This window comes from Drosophila erecta, unplaced genomic scaffold (genome assembly GCF_003286155.1).
Source record: "Drosophila erecta strain 14021-0224.00,06,07 unplaced genomic scaffold, DereRS2 tig00000000-arrow-pilon, whole genome shotgun sequence".
NCBI classification, from domain to species: domain Eukaryota; kingdom Metazoa; phylum Arthropoda; class Insecta; order Diptera; family Drosophilidae; genus Drosophila; species Drosophila erecta.
This window is the reverse complement of record NW_020825194.1, coordinates 8,572,077-8,588,107: the sequence shown is the minus strand read 5'-3', so window position 1 is coordinate 8,588,107 and position 16,031 is coordinate 8,572,077. Positions and strand designations below refer to the sequence as shown.

The 16,031-nt window shown below is 42.7% G+C and overlaps 1 protein-coding gene across 1 annotated transcript in view; it reads right to left on the bottom strand.

The window, feature by feature from the left end:
• Window positions 1-16,031, bottom strand: part of LOC6555313 (protein pellino) — a 29,774-nt gene that overhangs the window by 1,518 nt on the left and 12,225 nt on the right. Inside the window, exons 3-4 of the mRNA XM_001982050.3 lie at window positions 2,828-2,920; window positions 321-552 (exon numbers count right to left, since the gene is read on the bottom strand). Coding sequence (XP_001982086.1) covers window positions 321-552; window positions 2,828-2,920 — 325 coding nt within the window. The remainder of the gene's footprint in view (window positions 1-320; window positions 553-2,827; window positions 2,921-16,031) is intronic.

Here is a 16,031-nt window from a genome sequence, read left to right as displayed (position 1 = left end):
TGAGCAATTGGGGGAAGGAGGAAATGATTAGGCAATATATCACAATATCACAAAGTAAATAAATGACGAATATTGGCATTACACTTGTGATGTCAGTCAGGAAGAGATACTTTAGTTGCCAGACTGACATAAATATTGAATGTCGTTTTGTGACAGCGGCTAAGGCCAGAAGCCAACAGAGAAGACCTCTGACCTTCAGGAATGGGGCACAATTTCTGGCCCTTGGCGCCTCTAATTAGCCAAACAACATTCATCAAAGTCAGACTGTGAAACCGAAGCTCTGGGGGCCCGGTCAGTGCGAAAACCTTTGGGCGTCTCACCTGAAACATGTCCGTTTCCGTGTCCTCCTTGTACTCCACGATTACCGCCTGGTTGCGTGAGAGTGTGTACGAGATTGAATGCTGATTGGCATCCAGAATGGCCTTCGAGGTCTGTGGCGATTGGACGATGTAGTGCTTGGACCGCTTGACGCCACTCGCCTCCGTCCGCTTGTGGAGCACAAACTTGGAGCGTCGTCGGCCGCGATCTCCCTGTGGCAAGTAACCATTGTAGCTGCAACGGGACGGATAGCGTTTTAGTGTGAGATACATTTGCTGACAGATGTGGGGCAAGTAGATAAGAGCTGGCATGCGGGATCATTGCTCAACAAATATAATTCGTTCGGTTTTGTGGGTCAAGTTCTACGTCGGCAGTATGCTTACACAATTAGTGGGCAGCACACTTCCCTGCCTCCCCTAGATAATGGCCACCAATAACTCAAAGAATAGCGGGTTAGCTTTTTGGGCCTTTTTGCTACATTAGCACAAGCCATGCAATTACCCGCGGATGTCTGTTCTAATAAATGGATATACGAGTATTATTGACTCGGGATCGATAGCGTTGATAACTGCAAAGTGTGTCTCATTTTGTTAAGGGAACCAACCCATAGCAGATGTCTAATCATTAGATGTCAGAAAGTAAAATAGCTTAATGGCTGCATTATAATCCTTTAGTGTCAATCGGCAAATGTCGCGACACGACAAAGTTAAGTGTGCATAATAAGTTCATATTTCGTCGTTCTCTCTTTAAAGTTTAGTGCATATTTATGACTTTTAAGTATAAGATTTACCAAAGTAGAATAATGAAGCTATAAAAAAGCTAAAGCTAAGACTTAATGATCAGACATAAAATGCCAATAATAATATTTTATGGGATTTCATTGACAAGCAAGCAGGCATGATTTTGGAAAATACCACTCCCCGTGTTGGTAATAAAACTAGGGATTTAGGAAATTCCCGAACATCTCTTCCTTTGAAGTGATCTATCCATGAGCAATCAACTATTCGTTGCGTGATGTAAAGTTCTCAGAACCAGAAACTGATGAAAAACATAAATCCAATCCATGTTTACAGCCACGTTCGAACCCTCGGGACATGTTGACCTTTTGCTTTGCACTTAAATATGAGGCTACTTAGGTTTTTGGATTTATTCATGCCCACATTTGGCCGGCATTGTGCCTTTCAGCTTGTTAATTGGTGATGTCTCATTTTGATGACAACCATTAAGAGTTTCAGATTTGCTGACAACAATCCAAGTGTTCATACGCGTCCGTTCCAGCAATCATCCAGCAGCAATCATCGTCCGGTTGTCTATCATATATCACACACACCGTGCCCATGGAGTGGGGAATCCTCAATGAGTGACCACATGTTGCTCGGGGCACCAGCATGGTTGTCGTGATAAATGGGGAATTGATGAAGAACTACATAGGGTCTCCGCTCCCTTAATTTCGTTTTCATTCCCGCCTTTGTCCTATGGCCAATTAAAAAGTGTTAAGATAACAAATGCCCACAACAACTGGGACATAAAGAACTGGGACTCACTGCAGCTCCAACTCGGAACGCTTTCGGCTAATGACTCAAGCCTGGCGACCGATTCCCGGAGTCTGTGAGTCGCACTTTGGCTGTGAGTCAGCGGCAAAGCGTTGCCAATCAGCACAATGTCAAGCGCTCGCCCGGTTGGTTGGTCCCTCCAAATCCAAGATTTACAATCATCCGTCCCAACTGGTGGCCAGAATCATCAATCTCCGCCGGCGGACCGCTGCGTGGATCAAATTTATGCGTCTAGCTTCATGCTTACAGAGCCAGCACTTAAACTTCTGTAAGCGGCGGATTGGATGGAGCTACAAACTCGTACATTTGACTGATTGGGCTGGTGGCCGGAATCGTTGGGTCTTTTAGGTGTGCGCGGTTCGGTTGAAGATCCCATAAAAGTGCAGTGAATCTTAATTTATGAATCCGTGATGGACGGTAATAGGATGTCAAGAGATTCTGTTTGGCTGGTGCTGGTTAGATTGTGTCAGATGTAACTGGTTAGCTAATCTTTGATCTACGAATGCTAAGTAGGTAATCTGTTTAAGCCGCTTAGATGTTAATCAGCAAAGTGGCATAATTCGGTAGTATCCCCATTGATTCAGCTGATTATAGGACTATCAAAGCCACGAAACATTAATGTGTTTAAATACAATTGAAGTCATTGTTTAACCTTTATCAATTATGTTCAAGTACACAAGAAAGCGAAAGTAAAAGGCCGCAACTGCAATATCTTAATTGACTTGAGTACTTTATTGACCTAGCCTTTGTTTTATACTAAATAGCTCTGTAAAAGGCTTACAATCGAAGAACAAGGAACTCAAAGACCTGAAGTGCCCATTTCAGCACTTGGCAGCGGGAAACTCTGCCTTACAAAAGCACCTGTGTAATTATAGTACAAACAAAGTACTTTACCTCAAGAACTACGCATGTGTGTACGAGTATGTGCATTATTGTTATTATTTTCCTGGACTCACCCGAGTATCACTAGTTCCCCGTAGCGCAATCGCGGTTTGTCATGACCATCGCCACCGTCTTCAGCCAGTATGGGGGATTCAGTGCCGTCGGTGCTGCAAGTGAAAATGGAATTGAAAATTACATAGTTAATGGAAATGCACATGGTTATGGTTTTAGTTGTGTTTATTTTTATTTTATTTATATTTTGGTAATTCACACAATGCCTGGATACGGCTGCAACTGCTCAGCCATTATGTTATGCAAGAAAAGGAAAACAATAAAGGAAAAGTTTTCCCACTTAGCAAGAGCAAAAGGGAACGAAACAAAACAAGAAGTAAAATGGCAGCAGAAAACTAAAGCAAAACAGTTTCAAAGTAAATGCCAAAGAAATTGCTCATTTCCAACATCTCAGTGGCTCACACTTGCCTTGGGACCCCCTTTCCTTCTATATATATACACATTTATATATATTACTCTGCAACTTCTTGGTTTTCTAGAATTTCAAATGAGGAAGTGGCTCCGCTCTGTCTCCGCTGCAGTGCAGTGTGCAAAACCTAAGTTTTCTAAATAAAGTACGAATCCATGGATTGAGCATTTTCTCTGGCTAAGTAGCAAGTTCCATTTCCCTTTCTCCAAGTGTAATTGGTTTTCCCTTGGAAGTCTTAGGAGTGTGTCACCTTCCATCCTGCCTCAAATTACTGCACCAAGATCGACAACTGGTGGGTAATCCGCATAATTAGAGGGTTAATTATATCCCAAAAATGGTGGAAAATTTCGCTCAATAACGACTTTCTCATTAGCATGGTGGCGATGTGGATGTGTCCCGGTTTATTTTTATTACATCTAATACAAGTTTCGTTGGCTATTTTTTCGGGCACATCATAAACTTATTTACGGCAATCTAATAAACCAGCCTGGCGCCGGTCCACGCCCACTCACAAACATGGCAAATGGATTTTTTTAATGTACTCCACCGGTGGAGGTGCCAAGGGGGCTCGAGGGGGCTCCAGGGGTGCGGAGGGGGTTGCAAGGTGGGGCTGCTCTGGGGTTGCATTGATTTTTGCTCGCTGCATTTAAACTTGCTCCCCTTTTGCGTGGGCTGAATGGGCGCAACAGAAGGGGGTGGCTCTTGAAAATGTGCACTGCAGACAGAATTTCAGGGGGCGGTGGTGCCGCAAGTGGGTTGCAGCTTGGGGGTGGTGTGGTGTGGTGCACCACCCAGACTCTGGGCGCGTTGCAAGGTGAAATGGCAAATGCTCATCACTCTCGCCCTGTCTGCTGGCTGTTTTCTGTTTGCTGGCTTCAAATTAGCGCTGCAACTTTGTTTAGATATGTACAGACATATCCTCCGACTTGATGTACAGTCCTGTCTATGCGCTCTGGACAGCTTGGCATCATCATTTGGCATTTGGAGATTGAGTGTTAGCCAACACGAAGTTACAGTAAATCAACTGACAGCTTTATTAAGTTGTATATTAACTAATTCAACTAAACAGTTTTAAAATATAATATGAATACTAAAGCTTTTGCGGAAATCGACAGGCTTAGAGCTTAAAAACTACTAGTTAATAATACCATTTGTCATTCATATTATATTAGCTCTAATTAGGCGACAGTTACCACTGGAACAATGGGACCACCCACCCGGTAGCAGCATCCGAGAATAAACTGGGTTAAATTGATTAAGCCCGGCCTGATTAATAATAATGAAAGTTTGTCATTTGACTGCTGTCCAAATTGAATTCAATTAACAAACAAACTTGGGGCGAAACAAAGGCAAACAGAGAATTCGAGATGTGATCATTATTGGAAACGGAGTAAATATTTACACAATATGCGTGTAGCCATGAGAAAAGTCCCACAATCCGCCGCCAACTATAGCCCATCTAGGGCCATCATATTACTCAACATTCAATTGAAAGATTTTCCATTTTGGTACAATTCCCTTTGGGGTATGGTGGCGAGAATTCATTAACAAATCGCATAAATCTTGATTACTTGGTACAACAGTTTTGAGGGTTTTACAACCCCCATGCCCCTTTATTTGCGTGACTACTTCACATGCAATCAGCTGGGCTCTCTGCCATCAAAGAATTTATCGATTTTCAAAGGCAACATTTGCCACTATTTGCATACATTTCAATTTCAAAACTAAACTAAACCAAGCACATTACGACGAGCCAACCAAAAAAACAGGAGTACATTGAAAACACTGTACGCTATAACAAAAATCACGTACACATGTAGCTTAAAGGGGCATCCATGAGATACGATATCTTTGATGGCGCGACCCCAGAGTTTGTGCTGATATTTGTATGTGCATTTGTATCTGTATCTGTTGTGTATCTGTATCTGCGGTGCCGGCTTCGGTTTTGTACTTTTGCTGTTGTTTAGGGAAATCAATTTTCGTGTCTGTGTGTTTGGGGTTTTCGCTGCACTCGAAAAAATCAGGACCCTTAAAATGGTAATAGTGCTGAAAATCATATCTAAGCCTCAAAACATTTAAACGTTCTTGGAAAATATTTGATTTAGTTGTTGGCATGCTTTCAGAAAGTGATTTTTTGAAGTGTACAACTGCAGCTGGTATTTGTGGGGAAATGGGCGTAAAAGTGTGCTCCATTATACATAGTTACCGCCCGGTTGCATGACAGTGCCCTCAAAGCATCGATTTTCGCCGGTTTGCCTTGCATGCATGCAAGCAACCAGCCCAGAACGAGACCCACAGTTGGCCGACACAATCGCATTACAATAAATTTCAAAACTAACGCAAAGGGCAAACATGTAGCCCGCCGCCCTTTCCCCCACTGGATTGCATGCTAAAAAGTGCAGCAGGACCTCCCAAACAACCGAACAACAAACGCCACCAAGGGTAGGGCTCCGAAATCAGGGCAACCGAGCTGACCTGACCATAGGCACTGGATGTGCCGCCCGTGCAACCGCAGCGGTTTAATGTCACGGGGTCGCGGCGCAGCTTATGCAAATTAATTTGATTATTACACCAAAGTAACCCACGTATTCTCGTTGCACTCATTTGATTAGCCCAGGTGGGCGCGCGAGTCGCCGCCAAATGAGCACTCGCAAGGCTTTTAGCGTCTGGCTGCACCTCTAATTGAGTTTACCGCGGGGTCTGCGGATGACAGGGTCCACTGTGTGAGGTGCAACAAGCGACAGGCAGCGAGAGTCGAAAGGTCAGCGGGAATGGTAGCACAGAAATCAATTGTGCAGAGGGGATATCAATGTGTATTAGGATGCACTTTGACCTTTAGTGAAATCAGTGCTACTCCTAACTTCATTTGAACAGTAGCTCATTATAATGTAGCCAATCAGTGCCCAACAGGAAATATCCCATGCAGAATTAACTTCTTGAAGATGAAAGATTGTTTACAAATTGAATAAGCTTCTATGACGCAACTTGTTGTACTTCGTTGGGAACATGACCATAATGCACCCACCCTCATTTGCAGCGCTGTGGTAAACCAGGAAAGTAAGGCCATAACTCAGTGCGACAACGATAGCGAAACTTTAAAAATAACATTTTGCGGGCAAAGTTTTCGATCAAATTCGGTTGGTTGTGCTCACCACAAATGGCAGCTGCATCTGCTTCTTCGTTTGCTCCAGATTCGGTGGCAGCAGGGGAACTCGCCTCACTATATTTATAACTTTCATAAATCTCTGAGTTTGCCTGTCGTCAACAGCAGAGGAGTAGTGAATGGAGCAAAGGAGGGAGGGCTCTATTTACATGCGGCGACAGTGGAGAAGTGTAGTTGAGGAGCAGAAATAGATAGTTGCACTTCTTGTTCATCCGTAGCATTTGAAATTTGAGTAGGGTGAAGAAGTGCTAGTAGAATATTCAAACTGCAGTGTCGCCCCTCGAGTGTCATGCCAAATAAATGCAAGAACCAGCAAAGTGCAATGGCAGATTAAACAATAAACAGGAGGGAAACAATGGCAGCCACACACACGCACACACAGCACACACTTAGGTGAGAAGGGCGGACAGACGACACTTTTTTGCGCAGGTAAGAGCAGGTGTTTCGTTACCATATTTTATGGTTAAATTTGCGGTCTGTGCTTGGGTTAGCTGATGGGCGAAATGCCGGGCTCTTCTCATGCTTCCCATGCCCATTCACATGCCGTGGATGTATCTGTATCTGAGTGCTTGTATCTCAGTATTCGCACTCGCACTCGCATTCGTATTCGTATCTGTATCTGTATCCATATCCGCATCTGTATCTGTATCTGTGCACACGTATCTGCTACACAGCTGTTTGCATTTCAAGAATGAAACTCTCATTGAGACAACTTCAAAAAACATTCACGAAAAAACTCGTTTTGCCAGCGAAATTCAAGCGCAAAGAATGGTCAAAAGAGAACATCCAAATTGCGGAGCATAAAAAATCAGCAAGGCAAGTAAAATGTATACACATAAGCATTGTATTAAGCAACCAATTATCCATGAAACCAGCTCAGAAACTTTCAAGAACGATACAGAGCTCAGCTCTGTATTTACATCCTAATATACTATAAATAAATTAATCACAATACTGCTCTCCATTAGAATGCATGAACTACTAAATGTGTTCTAAACTTAAAATAAACAGATCGCAGGACTGCGTAGCTTTGAGATACAACTTATTCAAATCGGCTGACAGGGTCAACGCGTTTGTGGGTCTGGGCTGGTTTCTTTAGGCCTTGTTAGCGGCGTCTCACTAATTCCATTTATGCAAATTGCCGCTCGTCAATTTCTTAACCACTTTTCTTTAGGCGCCCGGGTGGAAAACAACAAAGATAGTCTTTCTTTGCCTCACAGTCGCTTTTAGTTTGTTACATAATCAGCAGAAAGTTCATTTAAAAGCTTGTTTGGCGTCGCTGGTAGTTTGGTTTCAAATTGTATTGTATTTTTTTTTTTACAAAACACATGTCTCAACTGAACAATGGAAGTTTTAATTTTTTGTCCAGCCCTGCTCCCTGATCTTGCCAGTTTTTGGTTTTTTGTTTGCCTATGCAGCGGCACGTCTCGAACAATATTTTTGCCATTGGCTTGCCTTTGCCAGCTGCTTTTTTGGCAAACAAATTTGCACTACTCCAGCACCCCGACGACCAAAACAAAGCTGACTAAAATTAAACAAACAAACAGGCAGGGCAGCAAAAAAAAAAGTGTATTTAGTTTACTTGGCAAGCGCAAAAGTCTGAGCTGCTCTTGAGCACGTTTTTTTAAAACTATGCTAAAAGAAGTATGGTGACTATTGCTAGTCATCCAAACTAATATAAATAAATAGCACTTATCATATATCCGATTACTTTGTAAGCCTACCTGGTTATCTTAAACTTAGTGTCAACATTCTAACGTTATAAATAAAAAACTGCCGATAAAGCGAATGCAACTGAGTAAGTCTAGATACATATATGTATATCTTATCATAACTTTAAATATATAGAAAATTGTGTTTTCTCCTTAAATCCACTTTATTTATTGCTAGCTTTTAGTTTCCATCGCTGAAAACTTATATTGGCCGAAAAGAGTATTTTCGGAACCCTATGATCGTTGCGTGGCTAGATTTCCTTAAGCTTTGGCTCCATTATGTGCCTATGTTTATGGATTTTTCTTTGCCGACTGACAGTAGTATTCGTATTTAGTTTTTACCCTCCATTCGTGATTCTCTTCTCCTCGTTTTTCTGGCTAAAAATAAAAAAAAGCACGCGGAGTGCCAAGATGGAGAAGCAACCCATTTCGCTTTTCATTGGTGGAGTGTTTCTATTTCTGCACTAGCCTCCATTACCGAGTTGTCTGCTCCGATTTGGAGCATTGTTTTGTCTCACTTTTTGGACTCGTGGTTGGCTGGGATGCATTAGTAGCATAAAAACCGAACTGCTGCCATCACCGCCACGCTGCAGTTTGTCATCGTAATGAAAGCATGAATATGCTAATATCTTGGTTTTTACGAGCAAACGTCATTATCGCTCGCGTTGCTTTCAGCAATTTTAATAAACAAATGCCAAGTGCTGGGTTGAGCTGGGCACGACTTTTTGCTGCCAGTCTGCGTGATTATGAAACTATTGACAAGCTTATAGATAGAAGAAATAAACAGTGGGGAATGACAGGAATGATATTTGCCGGTTCTACTATAGAAACCATTCTCCCATCTTCATCATCATCACCATCAGCCTCATCTACATCAACATCACCATCTTCTCAATAGATGGCATTTAATTATTCTGCCCCCCTAAATGGATCTGGGAACGGTCAGCAAAAAACACTGAAGTACTGCATGTGCTCTAACCATTTCATCATCTATTCTTTTAGCTCTGTGTGTATGATGTCATGGGTTCACATGTGTGATATGCACTTTTTTCTTTTTGCGATAACACTTTTGGACTTTGATAAGAAATAAATTTCGCAGCGTGCGAACACGGTACAAGTGAACTTCAATGATGCTGGTATATACACAGTATCTTCAGCTTTTCGAAATAAAACCAATGAGTTTCACTGGGTCTTCAAGCTGATTCATTTAGTTTTCGGTGACTAAACAATTGCTCGGTATTCCCAGTTCATTTCAACAACCATTTTCGAATTTCTCGTCATAAATGGTCGCAGGTTGTTAAACTCATTAGCACCCAAAATTATTAGAAGGGAAGAATAAATCATCCGCAAAGAGAAAACAAGTATTGTAATAGAAAGAAGACCAGACTAGATGGTACCCTTGTTAAAATCTATGTATCATTGTATTACTCATCATTTACATTACATTTACATTTATAATTTGTTTGTAGATACTTGTAAGAATTAACTCTTGGCATTCTTCACTGCCAATTCATCAAATCATCACCCTATCTATTTGAATTACTACAGGGTATTTGCATGTGCAGCCCCAAAGGCGAAACGAAATCGCAGCTACTTTGATGGGGCATTAAGTTATTTCTACCGCAGCGTGTGGGCGGTTCCTCCGGCGGTTCGTAGTTGGTCGGAAAGCGCTTAATTATGTAGGCCCTCCTTCACTACACAATTCCCCCTGTAAACTGCTTCGGAATGGCCCAAAACCAACAGCACGCCTAGACCTAATGAGCAAACGGAAATTGAAACTTTTTGGCGTTGTTTAAATAAGCACTTAAACAAAAAGTGACATAATTTTGCCAAATGAAAAGCGAGAAAAAAGTGTGTAGAAAAACAAAAGCGTTACATTGCAGGTGTGAAAGCAAACGCAGCAGAAACAAAGCTAAAGAAAAGCAAATAAAGCCAAGCAATAAAGAAAAAGTTATGAAAATAGTCGACACAGATGCGTGACTAAAATCGTTATGACATAATAAACACATCGACAAAAAGCAAGGAAATAAAGTAACTAAGCCAAACTAACGCCTATTTTATAGCAATAAATAAATCTAAATGAAAAAGTTGAAGAAATGCTATCGAAGAACCCGTCTATAAGTTCTATTTATGACGAAAAGCCAAACACGTAAATTGAAAAAGGGAAAAACTGGCACAACAATTATCTCACAAGCCATTATCAATCGATCGTCAGTCTATTGACCCATATAAATGGCTCCGTTCGGTTCGCTTCCAACCCAAATCCCCACTCCAGAGTTAATTTGGAAGAACCTCCATTTGCTCAACTAATCGTAGATCAATCATTAGAGGGGCAAAAACCTTTCCATACCCTTACATTGTGGCATTACCAATATGTGGTAATTCCGATAAGGTAATCCCGTAAATAAAATGGAATTACTCCGGTAATGGAACTTAAATGCTCACATATGAAGTTACCTATAGAGGGATTACTCGTACAGCACAGAAGATACTGTATCTGAAAAACAGATTTTCCTTTTATTACCATTAAATGACATTAAACTTATTGTTCCTTAAAATTGTGCCTATAAGCTACTTCACGCGCCTTTTATGTACTCTACGATATCAATCACCTTTAATTACCGAACTCTAATGAACTCCTGACATATCCCAGAGTATTTCCAGATCGGTGCTCCAAAAATAGTATTCTCCTTCATTCGGATGCAGTACCACCCCATTTTTGAGGCACCTTCTTAGCATTCGATTTCTTTGTTGTCTGCTGCATGTGTGTGGCGGGTTTATTTTTGGTCTTTATCGCTCTTTTTCGTTCCTGTTCTGCTGTTCTGAACATGCCCAAGCAGCCATGCATCCATCCATCCATTGGATCGCATCGGATCGAATCGAAACGAATCGAGTCCATTCCATTTGGGTACCCCCAAAGAATGACTCTATTTTTGGCAGCATTCTAAGATTTATGATCAAACGTCTGCCACTCCGACAGTCGATTTAGTTCACTTTTGGCCGGCTCAGTCGGCCATGTTTACACACTTTAATTGCCGGTCAGCGGAGAGGAACAGCGGCAACACGACAGGAAATACTCGACCGGCTTCAAATTGGCTATTTCTTTCTGGCCACGCCGGCTCCGAAGCTCCGAGCGATGGCTCTCTGGCCATAATCAAGGCAATTTAATAATATGTTACGCTGCACACAATTTCACCTGCAAGCGCAACAGCCAACTCAGTCGATCCAAAGTAAAAAAATCAAAAAAAATGTAAAAAGGGGAGTTACCTCTGCGATCTTCTTGTGGCAGCCACGAAAAATGCAATTTGATTCAAAAATTATGCGTTGTGCGTACCAGAAACTCCCATACGAAACTATTAGCCGAGAATAAAGCCGAAAAAAAAGGCGGGGGATCAATAAAACTTTAGACATGATGTACGTGACAATCCAAGTGAAGATCCAGCGCAAGGAGAATATGTTTTTTGCGCATTAGAAAAAGGTCTTTGAGTCGCAAAATTAAATAAAACTAATAAAAAGCGGCGAAACGTCATGGCAACAGCAACATCCACATCCACAACAAAAGCAGCAGCAGCAGCAGCAACAGCAGCTGCACAAAGGGCAACACTTGGCTCGTCGATGTGGCTGTTGGGTAGCAATTTTGCACGTAATTCGTCACGTAGCTGGATGTTGTTGCTGTTGATTATGCATTGAAAATGTTCCAGCCAGCAAACAATCTGCATGGCCAAAACGCAGACACAGCCGACCCAGTGGAGCATGGGCGGCATGGAGTGCGGCGGTGTGGTGTGGAGTGGATTGGAGGGCAGGACGAGGAGGAGCGAAAGGAAAATAAGGCACTACACCTGGGGAAAAGAAAAGCAATCGAAGAATACAGCTTGAGAATCAGTTATATTCGAAAGTCTATGCCCAGATACCATTTATGTGCTACATATTTGTACATTTCTTGCAAAGTTTTAAGTTTGGGCAGTTACACTCTTGATTCAAAGCTTGATTTATTTATTGCCCGACTACTAAGCAATTTGATGACTAAGCAGCAAGTTTTTCGGCCAGTGCACCAAGAGGAAGAGAGCGGGAGAGATGCCAGCTGCTTGTTGATTGCCGGCCGCAGGCGAAACTATGAAAATGCAGGCGAAACAACAACGGCAACAATGAACATTCACCAATTAATGTTAAATTGAAATGAAGCCATAAAATGGCCAAGGCAAATGTCTTGCCCGACCACGCCCACAGGCTAAGCGTACGCCCCCCGATCAGCAGCGGCGGTTCAATGACATTTTGCCAAAGTTTCGATTGACATTTCAGCGAAATCGATATGCGACAAAGGGCCAGCACAGGCACAGCTTTTCCATTCCATAACATTGAGTCCATCGCAAAAACTGAAATTCAAATCAAGGCGGTAGCTCGAATTATGTCAATCAACCCGAGTCCAACTACGTAGATGGCAAGGCATTCGGATGTCAAAGGTCACAGACCAAAAAGCAAACACATAACGGCCAGAAAGCGTGCAGTTTTGGGTCAGACACGGCATGACCTCCAATCTCCGATTCCCCCAAAGTAAAAGGATGGGGGCACCAAGCTTGTGTGCGTGAATATTGATTCGTAGATTGGTTGATTGGTAGTTGGCAGTTGGCAGTTGGCAGTTGGCAGTCGGCTGTTGGTAACCATAGGTATAGCATTGTAACTTCCGTTACCTCCGGATTATACAAGCCAATCATCAGGGCTATCGATTGCCCGGGAAAAGCATCATTACGCTGATTGCCCCTATCGATAGAGAGGTTCCGTTCCCTATACCCTCTGTACCCACAAATTAACCGTCAAGTTGGCTGAATCATATTTAATGTGTTCCGTTCCTTCCCATTATACCTGTCGCTCGCATTTCTCCGTACTACGCTATGCAAATAATTAATTGGAAATTCGTTGCCCAGCGCAACTCCTAAGCACCGAGTAGGCTATAATTTTCTCGAAAATCCATCAATGGTACGAGTACATGAATCGAGAAAATGTCCCATTCGTCATCGGAAGTCCGCAAGCGGCACAAACAGTCAGAGTTTCGGTACGCACATATACTTTTGTTTATTTTAATATCAAGTGCTCCTTTTCCACTCTCCCCACCTCCCCTTCCAAGCCCACCCACTCGGCCCCTTTGAGAAGCCCCTCCAACTGGCTGTTTTGTAACAAGCGCTGGCAAAACAGTTGTTGCCAGGCCAACTGTGCCGATTATGTCACCGAGCTGTATGGGTTAAAGAATAGGCACCTCCAACCACCCAGCCACCCAACCCCATTCCATGCAGCACCCTCCATTCCTGCAGCGGTTGCTCCACCGCCACCCACACGGCCACTTCTTGCATCCCGCGTTTATCATCATTACGTGTTCTGTGGCATTCGTCGTCTGGTTTGGTTTCTTGCCTCTCAGACGCCCTGCTTTCGACCGGGTTCTGTGTGTCGTGGCTCGTAAGCTGGCTTATTTCTGTTGACATGTCGAGAGATCTCGAGCCAGGCAGCGCAAATGTGCAGTGGAGCTGTCAGGCTAACCGATCGAGATTTAAATTATTTTCGACAAGTCTCGTTGGACGTCTGACGGTTCGACGTTTTGGAAACCCAAATAAATGTCGCTCTTTAGGTTTTCAAGGCCATAAAATTAGAATACACTGAACGCTGCACTTTGTGTTCTTAGAGTAATATGAAAAATATATCATATATTTCACAACATCCACACTTTTATAAAGCACGTAGTGTACAATTCATGCCATTGTACTATTAACCGGGCTTTTACCTCGCTTTTGCTCTTCTGACTTAAAAGCGACATGTGAGAAATGACTTTTCGAGCTGTCTGAACCGTTAATCGTAAAATGCCCGGGTTAATGCCAAAAAAGTTGGGAGGTCCTCTTTACTTTGACATCTCTCTAGATCCCAAGCCAAATGCAAATGTCAAAGGGCAACTCGCTAAGCGGCAGACCAGAAATTTAATTGTTGAGAAATGTTTTGAGCCGCCCTTTCTGATGGTACGACCACGACCCCAATTCGGGGGATATGTGCCCTTGTTTGGCACACATGCCACACCACACCATGCCACACACTATATACATATGTACGAGTATGTGAGGTTTTGCCTCTGTTGTTATTTCAATTTTGCTAATGCAACAAACGCTGCTCAGTTCCGTTCTAGTTTCCAAGTTTCCAGGGGGGTGGCAAGGCCCCAAAGCACCGCCCATTCGCCCCATCCGCCCACTGAAACTCCAACTGATTTGGAAACGAAATGCCAAGAATTTGTCGATTCGATTACGTTGAGTGAGTGCCCAAAGGTTATCCATCAGAGAGTGTATAATGCAGGAAAAACCCCCATTAGTCAAATTTACCATGGCGCACTTTCAATTTTAGTCCATCTCCCCCCCCTTTTCTTTCGTTTGCTTTTGGCCCCGACAATTTGGAACGGATATTGGCGCAAAAACCTTTATAGCCGCAAGTCGTGCTGTAAAGAGTAAATATGTTTATGAACGCTATGCACACACTCTGATAAGTTTCGCTTGCAAAGTTGTTAAATTTTGGATGGGTTTCTATTCCGTTTCCGTTGCTCCACAAACACGTAGGATCTTATCAACGGAAGTGGGGTATTTTTAAGCAATAATTCCACTGCAATGTCATTACTTTTTGACCTTCGCTCATTATTTTCAAGGCCGGCCAGTTAGCCCAAATATTTTTACAAATGGCAATGACAATTTCCACCGCCACGAAAATTCTAACGTGTGTGTGCGTTTAAATTACTATACATTTTTAAGCTATAAATGCTCCATAAAATATACCAATAAACCTTTCCGCAAATACGGCTCATTGATGGCGAAAGAGGTATTTGAAAGCATAAAAAGGATGCAAATATTTATACTTCTGAAAACAAGAATAAGCTATATATTCCGTTCATTGCATGAAGAACAAAGAAATGTTCAAGAGCAAATACGCAATGATCATTTGTGACTTTATTTACGGTTTGTTTACTATATAATAAAATCTATAAATACAAATGGCACACAATATCGAATACAAACCCTGAAAATTATCACAAAAAAAGAATAAAACAACGCTTGAAAAACTGTCATAAATGCTGCACCTAGTTATCGCCTCTGAATCAAAGTCAATTGGTCATCATTATACGCGCAAATCAATTTAACGCGCCCGGACAAATCGCAGACAAGTGCACATACACGATGCAATGCCATCCATATCCATATTCCCACTCCCCACCGTCCTCCTGAATATCTGGGTATCTGTTCACTGAATTCTCAAATCGCCAAAGCGTGCAGATAATTTTTATTTAATTGCAGCAGCCGCACTCCACACACGAAAACAAAAACAATCTGAAAACGAGGAAAAGCCGAACGAAAAAATCAATTTCTCATGGATTTTTAATGCAAATGCTATGGCTCCCCATATGGACAGGCCCGGTTCAGGCCACACACGGCCGCAATGGACACGCACACGGGTAATATATACACATATAAGCCCCATAGATACCCATAGATACCTATAGATATATATACATATGTCATGACAAGTAGCCAGCAGACGTCTCCAGAAAGGGGGAAACCGAAGGCGGAGTGGCGGAGATTGAAACAAAACCACAAATTGCGTTGACAAGTGCAGTGCACACACAGAGCGCACCACGAGCACCTTGGTGCAGCCTGGGATTTATGGACACGGATCGGAGGTGCCGGAGGAGCTGGTGGAGCTGGTGGAGCTGGCGGGGATGGGGATGGAGATCGCTGGCGGGGCACAGGCGGACATGTCAACAACATTGTGACGACGACGACGACGACGTCGACTTCGTCAATAATCAGACGCTGAACCCAAAAGACGCAGCAGCAGACGATGTCGTTTCAAGGCGACAATGACAGACAGCAGCAGCAAAATCAACATCAAAAGGAAGTCTGTCT